The 21,361-nt window shown below is 35.2% G+C and overlaps 1 protein-coding gene across 2 annotated transcripts in view; it reads right to left on the bottom strand.

The window, feature by feature from the left end:
* The window catches only part of LOC125673510 (ryncolin-1-like), a 129,817-nt gene extending 108,456 nt beyond the window's left edge, over nucleotides 1-21,361 (bottom strand). The window contains exons 1-2 of one of the 2 annotated variants that reach the window (XM_056160306.1): nucleotides 21,180-21,361; nucleotides 20,358-20,498 (exon numbers count right to left, since the gene is read on the bottom strand). In XM_056160306.1, the coding sequence (XP_056016281.1) occupies nucleotides 20,358-20,498; nucleotides 21,180-21,276 (238 nt within the window). In that variant the 5' untranslated portion in view covers nucleotides 21,277-21,361. The remainder of the gene's footprint in view (nucleotides 1-20,357; nucleotides 20,499-21,179) is intronic. The other variant, XM_056160305.1, reaches the window with a different exon arrangement.

Genomic DNA, 21,361 nt, shown 5'->3' with positions numbered 1-21,361 from the left:
TGACATCAGGTCGTTTTAAAGATGTAAAATACAAGCGTTTGCTGTGACAATCACAGTGAAGCTGTGTTGTTTTCGTTGAAACGGAAACACGTGTGTTCCCCGTGCACACTTTCAGAAAACCCCGCGGTGCCCACGATCCCGATTACGGAAAAATAAGTGTATAGGCTAAATGCGAAAATCTTTTTTTTTTGTTTTCTTTCTTTGGCAGGGAAAAAATATTACTATTACTATTCTGAACAAATATAGCGTTTATATCTGAATTTGAAGTAGTTTATTTATCTTTTTTTTAAATTTACTTTGCCGATGTAACATTCTCAATAGGTGTTTGTAGGTTGTGTAACTGTTATATACCAATACTGGTTTTAAGCTTCTACCAATGTTTGTCTGTAATTTGCCTTTGCTGTTACAATGTATTTATTTCTTGACGAACGCATTGACCTTTCAATCTGACATAAAACCCTATGTATCGATATCATATTATAGTTAACAGTGACATGAACTAGTGCTTCAGTATTTAGTAATTTTATCATTCTAATGGATATCTTGGATCTATATAGTTATTTATTCAAATTATGTCTCCGAACACAAAGTGTCGGAGACATATTGTTTTTGCTCCGTTTCTTATTATTATGTCTCCGAACCCAAAGTGTCGGAGACATATTGTTTTTGCTCCGTTTCTTATTATTCTTATTAGGGTCTTCCGTCTTCAGTGGAAGACCCTTCTATTATTCTATTGTTGATTTTTCACTTTTCTTATTAAGGTCTTCCGTCTCCTGCGGAAGACCTTACTATTATTGTTCGCGTTCTTCTTCTTCATTATTATTATTATTATTTTCCTTGGTAGTACACGCGTTTTTCTCAGCCATTTCTCGATCGATTTTCACGAAATTTTCAGGAAAGATGTCTTTTGGTGACGAGACTTTGCTTGCAAAATTTTGTGCTTGACGTCACTTCCGGTCAGGAGTTATCTCTCTTTTAGTGACTTTTTGAAGGGCCTTGTTGTCCACACATCTCCTCCGTTAGTTTTGAAGCTAGAGTCTTGAAATTTCTACACAAGATAGAGTAGACATTTTAGAAGATTTGTGGGGGATTCGATTTTACCGGAGGCGATTTGCCTAAACGCTCGCCTGGACCTGAAAAAATGGATGCCAAAATTTTGTTACCGATTTCGGCGATTTTTGACCTTTGATCTCCAATATCTTTTTTCTTGCAAATATTTTGTTAAGACATGTAGAACAGAAGTTGTGCACATTTACGAGATCTTTTCGAAAATATCAAGATTTAGGGGCTAGCCCCTTAAATTAGGGGTCTAGAAGGGCTCAAAGTCTAGATCAAATATCTCAAAAATCGTCAATATTTTGGTATAAGTCAAAGAACAAAAAATGTTCATCTCAACAATCCAAATCTATTCATATAAAAATTTAGGTCATATGTTACGTAATAAGGGATTTTAAGGGCCAAAACCATAAATTTTTTACCCCTTGTATCTCGAAAACGACAAATATTTTGAAAAGCAATAAAGAACAAAAGTTGTTCAGAATGATGATCTGAACAATATGCATATTTCGTTTTTACCCTATGTGGCCCCGTTAGGTAGCTACAGTTTGGCCCCTAAAAATTACTTCTAGAAATAACTCGAGAACGGTAAAGAATTTCTAAATACTTGTTGAACGAGATCGTGTCTAGTTAGGGTCTTCCGTCTTCAGCGGAAGACCCTTCTATTATTCTATTGTTGATTTTTCACTTTTCTTATTATTAGGGTCTTCCGTCTTCAGCGGAAGACCCTTCTATTATTCTATTGTTGATTTTTCACTTTTCTTCTTATCATTAGGGTCTTCCGTCTTCAGCGGAAGACCCTTCTATTATTCTATTGTTGATTTTTCACTTTTCTTATAATTATTAGGGTCTTCCGTCTTCAGCGGAAGACCCTTCTATTATTCTATTGTTGATTTTTCACTTTTCTTATTATTATTATTATTATTCTTTTTTTTTCTCCTTACCGATTTTTGTGCAGAAGATTTCTCGGAGATGGTTGGATCGATTTGCTTCAAATTTTCAGGATTGATGCGTTGCCATTTGAAGTTTGTACCGCCGTTTCAATTTTTGAAAAATCACTTCCGGTTGGAAGTTATCCCCCTTTTATCGATTTTCAGATGACCATTTTGTCCAGACAAAAACTCAAAAACGATAAAAGCTAGAGTGCTGAAATTTTCAGTGATGTTAGACGACATGTTGTAGTTGTGCACCTGGGTTTTCAAAATTTCCGGAAGGGCCTAGTATGGAAGCTCGGTAGGGGTCGAAAATGGAGTTTTAAAAAGTGTCCAATTTTTTTCCACGTTTTCAATCATAACTTTTTACTCGTAAATATTTTGTTTAGATATATATAACAAAAGTTGTACAGTTTATTGAGATCTTTCGTGTCATATCAAGAAATTGGCCCATAGGCCTCATGGCTCGCCTGAACCATTGAATTTCTGTTACAATTATTAACTTTTTTCTCACGAAACTTTTGATAAAACATAGAGAATAAAAGTTGTTCAGTTTTCCTAGATCTATCTAATGATGTCAAAAAATAGGCCTCCGGGCGTCATGGCTCGCCTGAACAGTCGAATTTGTATCACAATTAATAACATTAATAACTTTTTTCTCGAGAAACTTTTGACAAGACATGTAGAACAAAAGTTGTTCAGTTTAGCAAGCGTTAACTAATGATGTTAAGAAATAGTCCTGCAGGTCTCATGGCTCACCTGAACAGTTGGGTTATTGTAGCAATCTATAACATGTTTGTCAAGAAACTTTTAATAAGACATCTAGAACAAAAGATGTTCAGTTTTGTAAGATTTTTCGAATAACATCATGAAAAAGGCAAACGGGCCTCATGACTCGCCTGAACAGTTTGATTAGTTTCACAATCAATAACTTTTTTCTGGAGAAACTTTTGATAAGATATGTAGAACAAAAGTTGTTCAGTTTTACAAGATCTTTCGAACAACATCATGAAAAAGGCGAAAGGGCCTCATGGCTCGCCTGAACAGTTTGAGGAGTGTCACAATTACTTTTTTTTTTCGAGAATCTTTTGATAAGACATGTAGAACAAAAGTTGTTCAGTTTTGCAAGATCTTTCAACCGATATCAAGAAAAAGGCCCACGGGACTTATGACCCGCCTTAACAGTCTGATAAATGTCGCAAACAATAACTTTTTTCTTAAGAAAATTTCCATAGGACATGTAGAACAATTTTTGTTTCAATTTTGAGAGATATATCTAGAATGATATCAAATTTAGGCCTCCGGGCGACATGACTCTCCTGATCAGTCGATTTTGTATCACAGTAAATAACATTATTAACTTTTTTCTCGAAAAAAGGCTGACCCCTTTAATTAGTGGCCTAGAGGGGCAGAGAGTCTTTAATTTATAACACTTATAATTAAATGATCAATATTTGTAAAACATTACCGAAGCTAAATTGTACGTCTAGACAATATATCTGTATCATTATTTATGAACGAAAATCTCAGTCAAATTCTTATCTCATCACATCTAAAATTGGATGGAAGACCCACTCGTTGCTCGCAACGAGATCGCATCTAGTTATTATTTTTTTTTTTCTCCTTACCGATTTTTGTGCAGAAGATTTCTCGGAGATGGCTGGATCAATTTGCTTCAAATTTTCAGGATTGATGCGTTGCCATTTGAAGTTTGTACCGCCGTTTCAATTTTTGAAAAATCACTTCCGGTTGGAAGTTATCCCCCTTTTATCGATTTTCAGATGACCATTTTGTCCAGACAAAAACTCAAAAACGATAAAAGCTAGAGTGCTGAAATTTTCAGTGATGTTAGACGACATGTTGTAGTTGTGCACCTGGGTTTAAAAATTTCCGGAAGGGCCTAGTATGGAAGCTCGGTAGGGGTCGAAATGGAGTTTTAAAAAGTGTCCAATTTTTTTCCACGTTTTAAATCATAACTTTTTACTCGTAAATATTTTGCTTAGACATATATAACAAAAGTTGTACAGTTTATTGAGATCTTTCGTGTCATATCAAGAAATGGGCCCATAGGCCTCATGGCTCGCCTGAACCATTGAATTTCTGTTACAATTATTAACTTTTTTCTCACGAAACTTTTGATAAAACATAGAGAATAAAAGTTGTTCAGTTTTCCTAGATCTATCTAATGATATCAAAAAATAGGCCTCAGGGTGTCATGGCTCGCCTGAACAGTCGAATTTGTATCACAATTAATAACATTAATAACTTTTTTCTCGAGAAACTTTTGACAAGACATGTAGAACAAAAGTTGTTCAGGTTCGCAAGGGTTAACTAACGATGTTAATAGATAGGCCTGCAGGTCTCATGGCTCACCTGAACAGTTGGGTTATTGTTGCAATCTATAACATTTTTGTCAAGAAACTTTTAATAAGACATCTTGAACAAAAGTTGTTCAGTTTTGCAAGATCTTTCGAACAACATCATGAAAAAGGCCAACGGGCCTCGTGGCTCGCCTGAACAGTTTGATCAGTGTCACAATTACTAACTTTTTTCTTGAGAATCTTTTGATAAGACATGTGGAACAAAAGTTGTTCAGTTTTGCAAGATCTTTCAAACGATATCAAGAAAAAGGCCCACGGGCCTTATGACTCGCCTTAACAGTGATAAATGTCGCATAACGTTATACTCGTAAATATTTTGTTTAGACATATATAACAAAAGTTGTACAGTTTATTGAGATCTTTCGTGCCGTATCAAGAAATGGGCCCATGGGCCTCATGGCTCGCCTGAACCATTGAATTTCTGTTATAATGATTAACTTTTTCCTCACGAAACTTTGATAAAACATGTAGAATAAAAGTTGTTCCGTTTTGCAAGATCTATCTAATGATATCAAAAATTAGGCCTGCGGGCGTCATGGCTCGCCTGAACAGTCGAATTTGTATCACAATTAATAACATTAATAACTTTTTTCTCGAGAAACTTTTGATAAGACATGTAGAACAAAAGTTGTTCAGATTCGCAAGCGTTAACTAACGATGTTAAGAATAAGGCCTGCGGGTCTCATGGCTCACCTGAACAGTTGGGTTATTGTTGTAATCTATAACATTTTAGTCAAGAAACTTTTAATGAGACATCTAGAACAAAAGTTGTTCAGTTTTGCAAGATGTTTCAAACAACATCATGAAAAAGGCCAACGGGCCTCATGGCTCGCCTGAAGAGTTTGATTAGTGTCGCAATGAATAACTTTTTCCTTAAGAAAATTTCCATAGGACATGTAGAACAAAATTTGTTCAGTTTTGCGAGATATATCTAGAATGATATCAAAAAATAGGCCTCCGGGCGGCATGACTCGCCTGATCAGTCGAATCTGTATCGCAGTAAATAACATTATTAACTTTTTTCTCGAAAAAAAGCTGACCCCTTTAATTAGTTCCCAAGAGGCAGAGAGAGTCTTTAATTTATAACATTTAAATGATCAATATTTGTAAAACATTACCAAAGCTAAATTGTACGTCTAGACAATATATTTGTATCATTATTTATGAACGAAAATGTCAGTCAAATTCTTATCTAATCACATTTAAATTTGGACGGAAGACCCACTCGTTGCTCGCAACGAGATCGAATCTAGTTATTATTCTTTTTTTTTCTCCTTACCGATTTTGTGCAGAAGATTTCTCGGAGATGGCTGGATCGATTTGCTTCAAATTTTCAGGGTTGATGCGTTGCCATTTGAAGTTTGTACCGCCGTTTCAATTTTTGAAAAATCACTTCCGGTTAGAAGTTATCCCCCTTTTATCGATTTTCAGATGACTATTTTGTCCAGACAAAAACTCAAAAACGATAAAAGCTAGAGTGCTGAAATTTTCAGTGATGTTAAACGACATGTTGTAGTTGTGCACCTGGGTTTTCAAAATTTCCGGAAGTGCCTAGTATGGAAGCTCGGTAGGGGTCGAAAATGGAGTTTAGAAATGTGCCCAATTTTTTTCCACGTTTTAAATCATAACGTTTTATTCGTAAATATTTTGTTTAGACATATATAACAAAAGTTGTACAGTTTATTGAGATCTTTCGTGCCATATCAAGAAATGGGCCCATGGGCCTCATGGCTCGCCTGAACCATTGAATTTCTGTTATAATGATTAACTTTTTTCTCATAAAACTTTTGATAAGACATGTAGAATAAAAGTTGTTCAGTTTTGCAAGATCTATCTAATGAGATCACAAAATAGGCCTCCGGGCGTCATGGCTCGCCTGAAGAGTCGAATTTGTATCACAATTATAACATTAATAATTTTTTTTCTCAAGAAACTTTTGACAAGACATGTAGAACAAAAGTTGTTTAGTTTCGTAAGCGTTAATTAACGATCTTAAGAAATAGGTCTGCGGGTCTCATGGCTCACCTGAACAGTTGGGTTATTGTTGCAATCTATAACATTTTTGTTACGAAACTTTTAATAAGACATCTAGAACAAAAGTTGTTCAGTTATACAAGATCTTTCGAACAACATCATGAAAAAGGCGAACCGGCCTCATGGCTCGCCTGAAGAGTTTGATTATTGTCACAATCAATAACTTTTTTGTCGAGAAACTTTTGATAAGACATGTAGAAGAAAAGTTGTTCAGTTTCGCAAGCGTTAACTAACACTGTTAAGAAAAAGGGCTACAGGTCTCATGGATCACCTGAACAGTTGGGTTATTGTTGCAATCTATAACATTTTTGTCAAGAAACTTTTAATAAGACATCTAGAACAAAAAAATTTCAGTTTTGCAAGATCTTTCAAACAACATCATGAAAAAGGCGAAGGGGCCTCATGGCTCGCCTGAAGAGTTTGATTAGTTTCACAATCAATAGCTTTTTTCTGGAGAAACTTTTGATGAGACATGTAGAACAAAAGATGTTCAGTTTTGCAAGATCTTTCAAACGACATCAAGAAAAAAGTCCTCGGGCCTTATAACTCGCCTTTACAGTCTGATAAATGTCGCAATCAATATTTTTTTTCTCATTAAAATTTTGATAAGACATGTAGAACAAAATTTGTTCAGTTTTGCGAGATATATCTGGAATGATATTTTAAAAAAATAGGCCTCTGGGCGACATGACTCGCCTGATCAGTCGAATTTGTATCGCAGTAAATAACATTATTAACTTTTTTCTCGAAAAAAGGCTGACCCCTTTAATTAGTGGCCGAGAGGGGCAGAGAGTCTTTAATTTATAACACTTAAATGATCAATATTTGTAAACATTATCGAAGCTAAATTGTACGTCAAGATAATATATTTGTATCATTAATTATGAACGAAAATCTCAGTCAAAATCTTATCTCATCACATCTAAAATTGGACGGAAGACCCACTCGTTGCTCGCAACGAGATCGCATCTAGTTATTATTAGGGTCTTCCGTCTTCAGCGGAAGACCCTTCTATTATTCTATTGTTGATTTTTCACTTTTCTTCTTCTTATTATTATTATTCTTTTTTTTTCTCCTTACCGATTTTTGTGCAGAAGATTTCTCGGAGATGGATGGATCAATTTGCTTCAAATTTTCAGGATTGATGCGTTTCCATTTGAAGTTTGTACCGCCGTTTCAATTTTTGAAAAATCACTTCCGGTTGGAAGTTATCCCCCTTTTATCGATTTTCAGATGACCATTTTGTCCAGACAAAAACTCAAAAACGATAAAAGCTAGAGTGCTGAAATTTTCAGTGATGTTAGACGACATGTTGTAGTTGTGCACCTGGGTTTTAAAAATTTCCGGAAGTGCCTAGTATGGAAGCTCGGTAGGCGTCGAAAATGGAGTTTTAAAAAGTGTCTCATTTTTCTCCACGTTTTAAATCATAACTTTTTACTCGTAAATATTTTGCTTAGACATATATAACAAAAGTTGTACAGTTTATTGAGATCTTTCGTGTCATATCAAGAAATGGGCCCATAGGCCTCATGGATCGCCTGAACCATTGAGTTTCTGTTACAATGATTAACTTTTTTCTCACGAAACTTTTGATAAGACATGTAGAATAAAAGTTGTTCAGGTTTGCAAGATCTATCTAATGATATCAAAAAATAGGCCTCAGGGTGTCATGGCTCGCCTGAACAGTCGAATTTGTATCACAATTAATAACATTAATAACTTTTTTCTCGAGAAACTTTTGACAAGACATGTAGAACAAAAGTTGTTCAGTTTCGCAAGGGTTAACTAACGATGTTAATAAATAGGCCTGCGGGTCTCATGGCTCACCTGAACAGTTGGGTTATTGTTGCAATCTATAACATTTTTGTCAAGAAACTTTTAATAAGACATCTTGAACAAAAGTTGTTCAGTTTTGCAAGATCTTTCGAACAACATCATGAAAAAGGCCAACGGGAATCATGGCTCGCCTGAACAGTTTGATCAGTGTCACAATTACTAACTTTTTTCTCGAGAATCTTTTGATAAGACATGTAGAACAAAAGTTGTTCAGTTTTGCAAGATCTTTCAAACGATATCAAGAAAAAGGCCCACGGGCCTTATGACTCGCCTTAACAGTGATAAATGTCGCATAACGTTATACTCGTAAATATTTTGTTTAGACATATATAACAAAAGTTGTACAGTTTATTGAGATATTTCGTGCCGTATCAAGAAATGGGCCCATGGGCTTCATGGCTTGCCTGAACCATTGAATTTCTGTTACAATGATTAACTTTTTCCTCACGAAACTTTGATGAAACATGTAGAATAAAAGTTGTTCAGTTTTGCAAGATCTATCTAACGATATCAAAAAATAGGCCTGTGGGCGTCATGGCTCGCCTGAACAGTCGAATTTGTATCACAATTAATAACATTAATAACTTTTTTCTCGAGAAACTTTTGACAAGACATGTTGAACAAAAGTTGTTCAGTTTCGCAAGGGTTAACTAACGATGTTAAGAAATAGGCCTGCGGGTCTCATGGCTCACCTGAACAGTTGGGTTATTGTTGCAATCTATAACATTTTTGTCAAGAAACTTTTAATAAGACATCTTGAACAAAAGTTGTTCAGTTTTGCAAGATCTTTCGAACAACATCATGAAAAAGGCCAACGGGCCTCATGGCTCGCCTGAACAGTTTGATCAGTGTCACAATTACTAACTTTTTTCTCGAGAATCTTTTGATAAGACATGTAGAACAAAAGTTGTTCAGTTTTGCAAGATCTTTCAAACAATATCAAGAAAAAGGCCCACGGGCCTTATGACTCGCCTTAACAGTGATAAATGTCGCATAACGTTATACTCGTAAATATTTTGTTTAGACATATATAACAAAAGTTGTACAGTTTATTGAGATCTTTCGTGCCGTATCAAGAAATGGACCCATGGGCCTCATGGCTTGCCTGAACCATTGAGTTTCTGTTACAATGATTAACTTTTTCCTCACGAAACTCTGATAAAACATGTAGAATAAAAGTTGTTCAGTTTTGCAAGATCTATCTAATGATATCAAAAAATAGGTCTACGGGCGTCATGGCTCGCCTGAACAGTCGAATTTGTATCACAATTAATAACATTAATAACTTTTTTCTCGAGAAACTTTTGATAAGACATGTAGAACAAAAGTTGTTCAGATTCGCAAACGTTACTAACGATGTTAAGAATAAGGCCTTACGGGTCTCATGGCTCACCTGAACAGTTGGGTTATTGTTGTAATCTATAACATTTTAGTCAAGAAACTTTTAAGGAGACATCTAGAAATCTAGAGCAAAAGTTGTTCAGTTTTGCAAGATGTTTCAAACAACATCATGAAAAAGGCGAACAGGCCTCATGGCTCGCCTGAAGAGTTTGATTAGTGTCACAATCAATAGCTTTTTTCTGGAGAAACTTTTGATAAAACATGTAAACCAAAAGTTGTTCAGGTTTGCAAGATCTTTCAAACGATATCAAGAAAAAGGCCCACGGGCCTTATGACTCGCCTTAACAGTCTAATAAATGTCGCAATCAATAACTTTTTTCTTAAGAAAATTTCCATAGGACATGTAGAAAAAAATTTGTTCAGTTTTGCGAGATATATCTAGAATGATATAAAAAAAAAAAATAGGCCTCCGGGCGGCATGACTCGCCTGATCAGTCGAATCTGTATTGCAGTAAATAAGATTATTAACTTTTTTCTCGAAAAAAAGCTGACCCCTTTAATTAGTTGCCGAGAGGTAGAGAGAGTCTTTAATTTATAACATTTAAATGATCAATATTTGTAAAACATTACCAAAGCTAAATTGTACGTCTAGACAATATATTTGTATCATTATTTATGAACGAAAATGTCAGTCAAATTCTTATCTAATCACATCTAAATTTGGACGGAAGACCCACTCGTTGCTCGCAAGGAGATCGAATCTAGTTATTATTCTTTTTTTTTCTCCTTACCGATTTTTGTGCAGAAGATTTCTCGGAGATGGCTTGATCGATTTGCTTCAAATTTTCAGGATTGATGCGTTGCCATTTGAAGTTTGTACGGCCGTTTCAATTTTCGAAAAATCACTTCCGGTTGGAAGTTATCCCCCTTTTATCGATTTTCAGATGACCATTTTGTCCAGACAAAAATCCAGAAACGATTAAAGCTAGGGTGCTGAAATTTTCAGTGATGTTAGACGACATGTTATAGTTGTGCACCTGGGTTTTAAAAATTTCCGGAAGGGCCTAGTATGGAAGCTCGGTAGGCGTCGAAAATGGAGTTTTAAAAAGTGTCCAATTTTTTTCCACGTTTTAAATCATAACTTTTTACTCGTAAATATTTTGTTTAGATATATATAACAAAACTTGTATAGTTTATTGAGATCTTTCGTTCCATATCAAGAAATGGGCCCATAGGCCTCATGGCTCGCCTGAACAATTGAATTTCTGTTACAATGATTAACTTTTTTCTCACGAAACTTTTGATAAGACATGTAGAATAAAAGTTGTTCAGTTTTGCAAGTTCTATCTATTAATATCTAAAAATAGGCCTCCGGGCATCATGGCTCGCCTGAACAGTCGAATTTGTATCACAATTAATAACATTAATAACTTTTTCCTCGAGAAACTTTTGACAAAACATGTACAACAAAAGTTGTTCAGTTTCGCAAACGTTAACTAACGATGTTAAGAAATAGGCCTGCGGGTCTCATGGCTCACCTGAACAGTTGGGTTATTGTTGCAATCTATAACATTTTTGTCAAGAAACTTTTAATAAGACATCTAGAACAAAAGTTGTTCAGATTTGCAAGATCTTTCGAACAACATCATGAAAAAGGCCAACGGGCCTTATAGCTCGCCTGAAGAGTTTGATTAGTGTCACAATTCATAACTTTTTTCTGGAGAAACTTTTGATAAGACATGTAGAACAAAAGTTGTTCAGTTTCGCAAGCGTTAACTAACAATATTAAGAAATAGGCCTGCGGGTCTCATGGCTCACCTGAATAGTTGGGTTATTGTTGCAATCTATAACATTTTAGTCAAGAAACTTTTAATAAGACATCTAGAACAAAAGTTGTTCAGTTTTGCAAGATCTTTCGAACAACATCATGAAAAAGGCCAACGGGCCTCATGGCTCGCCTGAAGAGTTTGATTAGTGTCACAATCAATAGCTTTTTTCTGGAGAAACTTTTAATAAAACATGTAGACCAAAAGTTGTTCAGGTTTGCAAGATCTTTCAAACGATATCAAGAAGGCCCACGGGCCTTATGACTCGCCTTAACAGTCTGATAAATGTCGCAATCAATAACTTTTTTCTTAAGAAAATTTCCATAGGACATGTAGAAAAAAATTTGTTCAGTTTTGCGAGATATATCTAGAATGATATTAAAAAAAATAAAAAAAAATAGGCCTCCGGGCGGCATGACTCGCCTGATCAGTCGAATCTGTATCGCAGTAAATAAGATTATTAACTTTTTTCTCGAAAAAAAGCTGACCCCTTTAATTAGTTGCCGAGAGGTAGAGAGAGTCTTTAATTTATAACATTTAAATGATCAATATTTGTAAATCATTACCAAAGCTAAATTGTACGTCTAGACAATATATTTGTATCATTATTTATGAACGAAAATGTCAGTCAAATTCTTATCTAATCACATCTAAATTTGGACGGAAGACCCACTCGTTGCTCGCAACGAGATCGAATCTAGTTAGGGCTTTCCACCTTTCAGTGGAAAGTCCTATTGTTATTGTTCTGTTTATTATTATTATTATTATTATTATTATTTTCCTGCCGTCAAAAAAAATCTTCGTCTTAAGACTTATCGAAAAACTTTATAGTCCATCATATAGTACTTCTTGAGAAACGAATACAGTTCCCCCTGCGTAATTGAACTTTCACCCCTTACGGAGTTATTTGACCTTTTGCAGAAATCATTGTTAGCACTTCTACTTTGTAACCGTAAATGATAGGAGGATGAAACCTTTTCTAAAACATAGAGGGTAATTAGTAGAAGCGAAGAATTTCAAATGAAGGGATTCGGTGCCCCCTAAAGGGAGTTAATGCCTCTTTATGTTTTGTGATTTATTCGTAAAACATGTCGAGCTTGAGCACGGTTTGTCGTAGAGACATGGGACCAACTGGAATAGGATCGGTGACCTTTGACCTTGAAAAATAGGTCAAGGTCAAAGGTCAAGGTCATCAGAAAAGAGGAAAAAATAGCACTTTTTATACTCTCTTTCCTGCTTAAGATAGCGTTGAAATATTATATGGGTAAGTATTGACTTCTTGATTGGTTTTGATAGTATGCATTACAACTTTGAACTCTGACCCTTCTGTGAATTTCGGAGACTCGCGTCGAAAACCTTGTTATCGCTACTCCTACTTAACGGAAAGTCATAGAGACACGAAACCTTCGCTAATGAATTCACAGTAAAACCCTCTTGCAAAGAAAAAACAATCAAAGGGATACAAAAACCCTTAAGCATAGTTATTGCCCCTGAAAGTCTCCAATATCATTATCTAAACCTATAACTTTTATATTAATATAGATAGAGACATGGGACCACTTGCATTAAGACCGATGACCTTTGACCTTCAAAATGAGGTCAAGGTCAAAGGTCAAGGTCATCATCAAAATTAATTTTTTTCCATTTTCAAGGTTTTTCAAAGTATTTTTAGCATTGATAAGCTAACCGAAAGTAACCGAAAACCCATAAACAAATTATTGAACCTGAATGTCTTGATTAACATTTTTTTAAGCTTATAGCTTTTACATTAATATAGATAGAGACATGGGATCACTTGCATTAAGACCGATGACCTTTGACCTTCAAAATGAGGTGAAGGTCAAAGGTCAAGGTCATCGTCAAAATTATTAATTAAATTTTCTTGGTCATTTTGAGTTTCGTACATCATCTTAAATATTCTTAAATGTCTTTTTTTTAAATCATTGCAGGTGGAAAGCCCTCTAATTGTTCGCGAACAATTAGGATCACTAGTTATTATTAGGGTCTTCCGTCTTCAGCGGAAGACCCTTCTATTATTCTATTGTTGATTTTTCACTTTTCTTATTATTAGGGTCTTCCGTCTTCAGCGGAAGACCCTTCTATTATTCTATTGTTGATTTTTCACTTTTCTTATTATTATTATTATTATTCTTTTTTTTTCTCCTTACCGATTTTTGTGCAGAAGATTTCTCGGAGATGGCTGGATCGATTTACTTCAAATTTTTAGGGTTGATGCGTTGCCATTTGAAGTTTGTACCGCCGTTTCAATTTTTCGAAAATCACTTCCGGTTGGGAGTTATCCCCCTTTTAGCGATTTTCAGATGACCATTTTGTCCAGACAAAAACTCAAAAACGATAAAAGTTAGAGTGCTGAAATTTTCAGTGATGTTAGACGACATGTTGTAGTTGTGCACCTGGGTTTTCAAAATTTCCGGAAGTGCCTAGTATGGAAGCTCGGTAGGGGTCGAAAATGGAGTTTAAAAAAGTGTACAAGTTTTTTCCACGTTTTAAATCATAACTGTTTACTCGTAAATATTTTGTTTACACATATATAACAAAAGTTGTACAGTTTATTGAGATCTTTCGTGCCATATCAAGAAATGGGCCCATGGGCCTCATGGCTCGCCTGAACCATTGAATTTCTGTTACAATGATTAACTTTTTTCTCACGAAACTTTTGATAAGACATGTAGAATAAAAGTTGTTCAGTTTTGCAAGATCTATCTAATGATATCTACAAAAAGGCCTCCGGGCATCACAGCTCGCCTGAACAGTCGAATTTGTAACACAATTAATAGCATTAATAACTTTTTTCTCGAGAAACTTTTGACAAGACATGTAGAACAAAAGTTGTTCAGTTTCGCAAGCGTTAACAAACGATGTTAAGAAATAGGCCTGCAGCTCTCATGGCTCACCTGAACAGTTGGGTTATTGTTGCAATCTATAACATTTTTGTCAAGAAACTTTTAATAAGACATCTTGAACAAAAGTTGTTCAGATTTGCAAGATCTTTCGAACAACATTATAAAAAAGGCCAACGGGCCTCATGGCTCACCTGAAGAGTTTGCTTAGTGTCACAATCGATAATTTTTTTCTGGAGAAACTTTTTATAAGACATGTAGAACAAAAGTTGTTCAGTTTCGCAAGTGTTAACCTAACGATGTTATGAAATAGGCCTGCGAGTCTCATGGCTCACCTGAACAGTTGGGTTATTGTTGCAAGCTATAACATTTTTGTCAAGAAACTTTTAATAAGACATCTAGAACAAAAGTTGTTCAGTTTTGCAAGATCTTTCGAACAACATCATGAAAAAGGCGAACAGGCCTCATGGCTCGCCTGAACAGTTTGATTAGTGTCACAATCAATAACTTTTTTCTCGAAAAACTTTTGATAAGACATGTAGAACAAAAGTTGTTCAGGTTTGCAAGATTTTTCAAATGATATCAAAAAAGAGGCCCACGGGCCTTATGACTCGCCTTAACAGCCTGATAAATGTCACAATAAATAACTTTTTTCTCAAGAAAATTTTAATAACACATGTAGAACAAAATTTGTTGAGTTTTGCGAGATATATCTAGAATGATATTTTAAAAAAATAGGCCTCCGGGCGACATGACTCGCCTGATCAGTCGAATTTGTATCGCAGTAAATAACATTATTAACTTTTTTGTCGAAAAAAAAGGCTGACCCCTTTAACTAGTGGCCGAGAACCGCAGAGATTCTTTAATTTATAGCACTTAAATGATCAATATTTGTAAAACATTACCGAAGCTAAATTGTACTTCTAGACAATATATTTGTATCATTATTTATGAACGAAAATCCCAGTCAAATTCTTATCTCATCACAACTAAAATTGGATGGAAGACCCACTCGTTGCTCGCAACGAGATCGCATCTAGTTATTATTATTATTATTCTTTTTTTTCTCCTTACCGATTTTTGTGCTGAAGATTTCTCGGAGATGGCTGGATCAATTTGCTTCAAATTTTCAGGATTGATGCGTTGCCATTTGAAGTTTGTACCGCCGTTTCAATTTTTGAAAAATCATTTCCGGTTGGAAGTTATCCCCCTTTCATCGATTTTCAGATGACCATTTTGTCCAGACAAAAACTCAAAAACGATAAAAGCTAGAGTGCTGAAATTTTCAGTGATGTTAGACGATATGTTGTAGTTGTGCACCTGGGTTTTCAAAATTTCCGGAAGTGCCTAGTATGGAAGCTCGGTAGGGGTCGAAAATGGGGTTTAAAAAAGTGTCTCATTTTTCTCCACTTTTTAAATCATAACTATTTACTCGTAAATATTTTGCTTAGACATATATAACAAAAGTTGTACAGTTTATTGAGATCTTTCGTGTCATATCAAGAAATGGGCCCATAGGCCTCATGGCTCGCCTGAACCATTGAATTTCTGTTACAATGATTAACTTTTTCCTCACGAAACTTTGATAAAACATGTAGAATAAAAGTTGTTCAGTTTTGCAAGATCTATCTAATGATATTAAAAAATAGGCCTGCGGGCGTCATGGCTCGCCTGAACAGTCGAATTTGTATCACAATTAATAACATTAATAACTTTTTTCTCGAGAAACTTTTGATAAGACATGTAGAACAAAAGTTGTTCAGATTCGCAAGCGTTACTAACGATGTTAAGAATAAGGCCTTCGGGTCTCATGGCTCACCTGAACAGTTGGGTTATTGTTGTAATCTATAACATTTTAGTCAAGAAACTATTAATGAGACATCTAGAGCAAAAGTTGTTCAGTTTTGCAAGATGTTTCAAACAACATCATGAAAAAGGCGAACAGGCCTCATGGCTCGCCTGAAGAGTTTGATTAGTGTCACAATCAATAGCTTTTTTCTGGAGAAACTTTTGATAAAACATGTAGACCAAAAGTTGTTCAGGTTTGCAAGATCTTTCAAACGATATCAAGAAAAAGGCCCACGGGCCTTATGACTCGCCTTAACAGTCTGATAAATGTCGCAATCAATAACTTTTTTCTTAAGAAAATTTCCATAGGACATGTAGAACAAAATTTGTTGAGTTTTGCGAGATATATCTAGAATGATATAAAAAAAAATAGGCCTCCGGGCGGCATGACTCGCCTGATCAGTCGAATCTGTATCGCAGTAAATAACATTATTAAGTTTTTTCTCGAAAAAAAGCTGACCCCTTTAATTAGTTGCCGAGAGGTAGAGAGAGTCTTTAATTTATAACATTTAAATGATCAATATTTGTAAAACATTACTGAAGCTAAATTGTACGTCTAGACAATATATTTGTATCATTATTTATGAACGAAAATGTCAGTGAAATTCTTATCTAATCACATCTAAATTTGGACGGAAGACCCACTCGTTGCTCGCAACGAGATCGAATCTAGTTATTATTCTTTTTTTTTTCTCCTTACCGATTTTTGTGCAGAAGATTTCTCGGAGATGGCTGGATCAATTTGCTTCAAATTTTCAGGATTGATGCGTTGCCATTTGAAGTTTGTACCGCTGTTTCAATTTTTGAAAAATCACTTCCAGTTGGAAGTTATCCCCCTTTTATCGATTTTCAGATGACCATTTTGTCCAGACAAAAAACTCAAAAACGAAAAAAGCTAGAGTGCTGAAATTTTCAGTGATATTAGACGACATGTTGTAGTTGTGCACCTGGGTTTTAAAAATTTCCGGAAGGGCCTAGAATGGAAGCTCGGTAGGGGTCGAAAATGGAGTTTAAAAAAGTGTCTCATTTTTCTCCACTTTTTAAATCATAACTATTTACTCGTAAATATTTTGCTTAGACATATATAACAAAATTGGACAGTTTATTGAGATCTTTCGTGTCATATCAAGAAATGGGCCCATAGGCCTCATGGCTCGCCTGAACCATTGAATTTCTGTTACATTGATTAACTTTTTTCTCACGAAACTTTTGATAAGACATGTAGAATAAAAGTTGTTCAGGTTTGCAAGATCTATCTAATGATATCAAAAAATAGGCCTCAGGGCGTCATGGCTCGCCTGAACAGTCGAATTTGTATCAAAATTAATAACATTAATAACTTTTTTCTCGAGAAACTTTTGACAAGACATGTAGAACAAAAGTTGTTCAGTTTCGCAAGGGTTAACTAACGATGTTAATAAATAGGCCTGCGGGTCTCATGGCTCACCTGAACAGTTGGGTTATTGTTGCAATCTATAACATTTTTGTCAAGAAACTTTTAATAAGACATCTTGAACAAAAGTTGTTCAGTTTTGCAAGATCTTTCGAACAACATCATGAAAAAGGCCAACGGGAATCATGGCTCGCCTGAACAGTTTGATCAGTGTCACAATTACTAACTTTTTTCTCGAGAATCTTTTGATAAGACATGTAGAACAAAAGTTGTTCAGTTTTGCAAGATCTTTCAAACGATATCAAGAAAAAGGCCCACGGGCCTTATGACTCGCCTTAACAGTGATAAATGTCGCATAACGTTATACTCGTAAATATTTTGTTTAGACATATATAACAAAAGTTGTACAGTTTATTGAGATCTTTCGTGCCGTATCAAGAAATGGGCCCATGGGCTTCATGGCTTGCCTGAACCATTGAATTTCTGTTACAATGATTAACTTTTTCCTCACGAAACTTTGATGAAACATGTAGAATAAAAGTTGTTCAGTTTTGCAAGATCTATCTAACGATATCAAAAAATAGGCCTGTGGGCGTCATGGCTCGCCTGAACAGTCGAATTTGTATCACAATTAATAACATTAATAACTTTTTTCTCGAGAAACTTTTGATAAGACATGTAGAACAAAAGTTGTTCAGATTCGCAAGCGTTACTAACGATGTTAAGAATAAGGCCTGCGGGTCTCATGGCTCACCTGAACAGTTGGGTTATTGTTGTAATCTATAACATTTTAGTCAAGAAACTTTTAATGAGACATCTAGAGCAAAAGTTGTTCAGTTTTGCAAGATGTTTCAAACAACATCATGAAAAAGGCGAACGGGCCTCATGGCTCGCCTGAAGAGTTTGATTAGTGTCACAATCAATAGCTTTTTTCTGGAGAAACTTTTGATAAAACATGTAGACCAAAAGTTGTTCAGGTTTGCAAGATCTTTCAAACGATATCAAGAAAAAGGCCCACGGGCCTTATGACTCGCCTTAACAGTCTGATAAATGTCGCAATCAATAACTTTTTTCTTCAGAAAATTTCCATAGGACATGTAGAACAAAATTTCTTCAGTTTTGCGAGATATATCTAGAATGATATATATAAAAAAAAATAGGCCTCCGGGCGGCATGACTCGCCTGATCAGTCGAATCTGTATCGCAGTAAATAAGATTATTAACTTTTTTCTCGAAAAAAAGCTGACCCCTTTAATTAGTTGCCGAGAGGTAGAGATAGTCTTTAATTTATAACATTTGAATGATCAATATTTGTAAAACATTACCAAAGCTAAATTGTACGTCTAGACAATATATTTGTATCATTATTTATGAACGAAAATGTCAGTCAAATTCTTATCTAATCACATCTAAATTTGGACGGAAGACCCACTCGTTGCTCGCAATGAGATCGAATCTAGTTTTCTTCTTCTTCTTATTCCTCTTCTTTCCTGAGAAATTTGTCCGCTCGATTGTATGAAAGTGCTTCGACAGATCCGCTTCAAACTTTGTGAACTGATAGGGGGTCATGAGGAGGGGTGCAATCAACTTTTCAAATTTTCAAAATGGCCGCCGTTTCAAGATGGCGGCCAAAAAAGTCAAAAACTCAAAATTGTCGGATTTCAACCAAATTTTATTTCTAGAGTAATATTGTGACCCCGAGTCCATTTCCACCATCAAATTTTTTTTTTGAGCCGCCATATACCGAAATTTTTAAAAGTGTTAAAATCTCTACAACATTAGGGTTCTGGGGTCAATTGAGCGTCAACAGTTCATTTCTAGCATCAGTATTTCCTTCCAATCAATTTTCAAATGTTTCAAAATGGCCGCCATTGAAGAAAATGGCGGCGAAAATTCCAGTCCGTCGAATTTCAACCTAATTTACTCTCTAGGTTTGATGGAGGATTCTGAGTCCATTTCTGGCATCATAAACCATTTCTGGCGTGGGGAGGTGTTCGGAGACATTTGTGTTGGCATCCCAACACAGTTATAGCTCGTTATTATTTTCTTCTTATTCTTATTATTCCTCTTCTTTAGTGAGAAATTTGTCCGACTGATTTTGTGAAAGTGCTTCAACAGATCCACTTCAAACTTTGTGAGCTGATAGGGGGTCACTAGGAGGGGTGCATTCAACTTTTCAAATTTTCAAAATGGCCGCCGTTTCAAGATGGCGGCCAGAAAACGTCAAAAACTCAAGGTTGTCGGATTTCAACCAAATTCTATTTCTAGGGTAATTTAGTGACCCCAAGTCCATTTCCACCATCAATTTTTTTTTGAGCAGCCATTTTCAAAATGGCCGCCATATACCGAAATATTTGAAAGTGTTAAAATCTCAACAACATTTGGGTTCTGGGGTAAATGGAGGGTCCACAATTCATTTCTAGCATCAGTATTTCCTTCCAATCAATTTTCAAATGTTTCAAAATGGCCGCCATTGAAGAAAATGGCGGCCAAAAAATCAAGTCCGTCGGATTTCAACCAAATTTAGTTTCTAGGGTTATTTGAGAATCCTGATCTGGCATCAGAAATCATTTCTGACAAGGGGAGGTGTTCGGAGACATTTGTGTTGGCATCCCAACACAGTTATAGCTCGTTATCTTTGTTTTTATAAGTATTGCTTTATATATGTAACGATAACTACCATGAAAATCTCTGGTGTCTTATTTTCTTAAATTTCAAATGATTATATACAGGAGAGTTTTTCCACACCAATAACGTGGCGTATAGAGATTCTTTCATTTCCTTATTTAAAAAAATAAAATACACCGAGATATATTTCTTAATAGCATGATCAAGAGCATAAAACTTACGATTTTTGTTTTTCAACATTCCAGTGACTTTATAGGTGGAGACAACTTTTACATTGAAGGAGATAGGATGCTTATTTTCCATGTGCAATCCTGTGAGTTTCCAAGACCACGGAATATTCTTCAGTCCATGTTGCAGCTTTTCTGTATTGTTTTAATAATAAAAATGCACACTTTCATTAATTTGGTTTTTATGGAGGAAAGTTGTGAAATTAGTTCAGATTAAAATGAATTGAGTTCAGGCTGGAAAACCTTGTATTCAAACCGGTAAACACACATGCATCCGCACCCCTCTCTCTCTCTCTCTCTCTCTCTCTCTCTCTCTCTCTCTTTCTCTCTCTCTCTCTCTCTCTCTCTCTCTCTCTCTCTCTCTATATATATATATATAAAGTTATGTTCATTTAAGAGTTCATTGCTATTTCTGTGCTTTATATATATATATATATATATATATATATATATATATATATATATATATATATATATATACCCAATAATACAAGTCAAGAAACACAAAAAACACAAAACTCGAATAACATTTCACTGTTAGCGCTTTCGGCTTAATGCCTCTTCAGACAGTTATACATTTTTATGGTTCTTGACTTTTATTGGATATATTTAGCATATCAAATACTGAATTCTTTTCACAAACTCTCTCTCTCTCTCTCTCTCTCTCTCTCTCTATATATATATATATATATATATATATATATATATATATATAATATATGAGAGAGAGAGAGAGAGAAAGAGAGAGATTGAACACTGTTCGTTATATTCGCCTTTCATAGATAGCCATAATGTAAAGAATGATAAACTACATACTGTGAATTGTTGGATGGACTTTGCCCGAGTTTGATCTGTCCGGTAGGACGAAACATAAAAACAGTAGGATGATAACCTTCATATTGTTCAAAGTCATTTACGACTACAAAACATGTCAATGTATTTATAACAACGCAATCCTCTCATTAGTTTGTAAACTGATACTTTTTGACATGAAACCT

The sequence above is a fragment of the Ostrea edulis genome, chromosome 3 (assembly GCF_947568905.1).
Source record: "Ostrea edulis chromosome 3, xbOstEdul1.1, whole genome shotgun sequence".
Lineage (NCBI taxonomy): Eukaryota > Metazoa > Mollusca > Bivalvia > Ostreida > Ostreidae > Ostrea > Ostrea edulis.
Note: the sequence above shows the minus strand (reverse complement) of the source record. Positions and strands in the feature narration are given on the sequence as shown.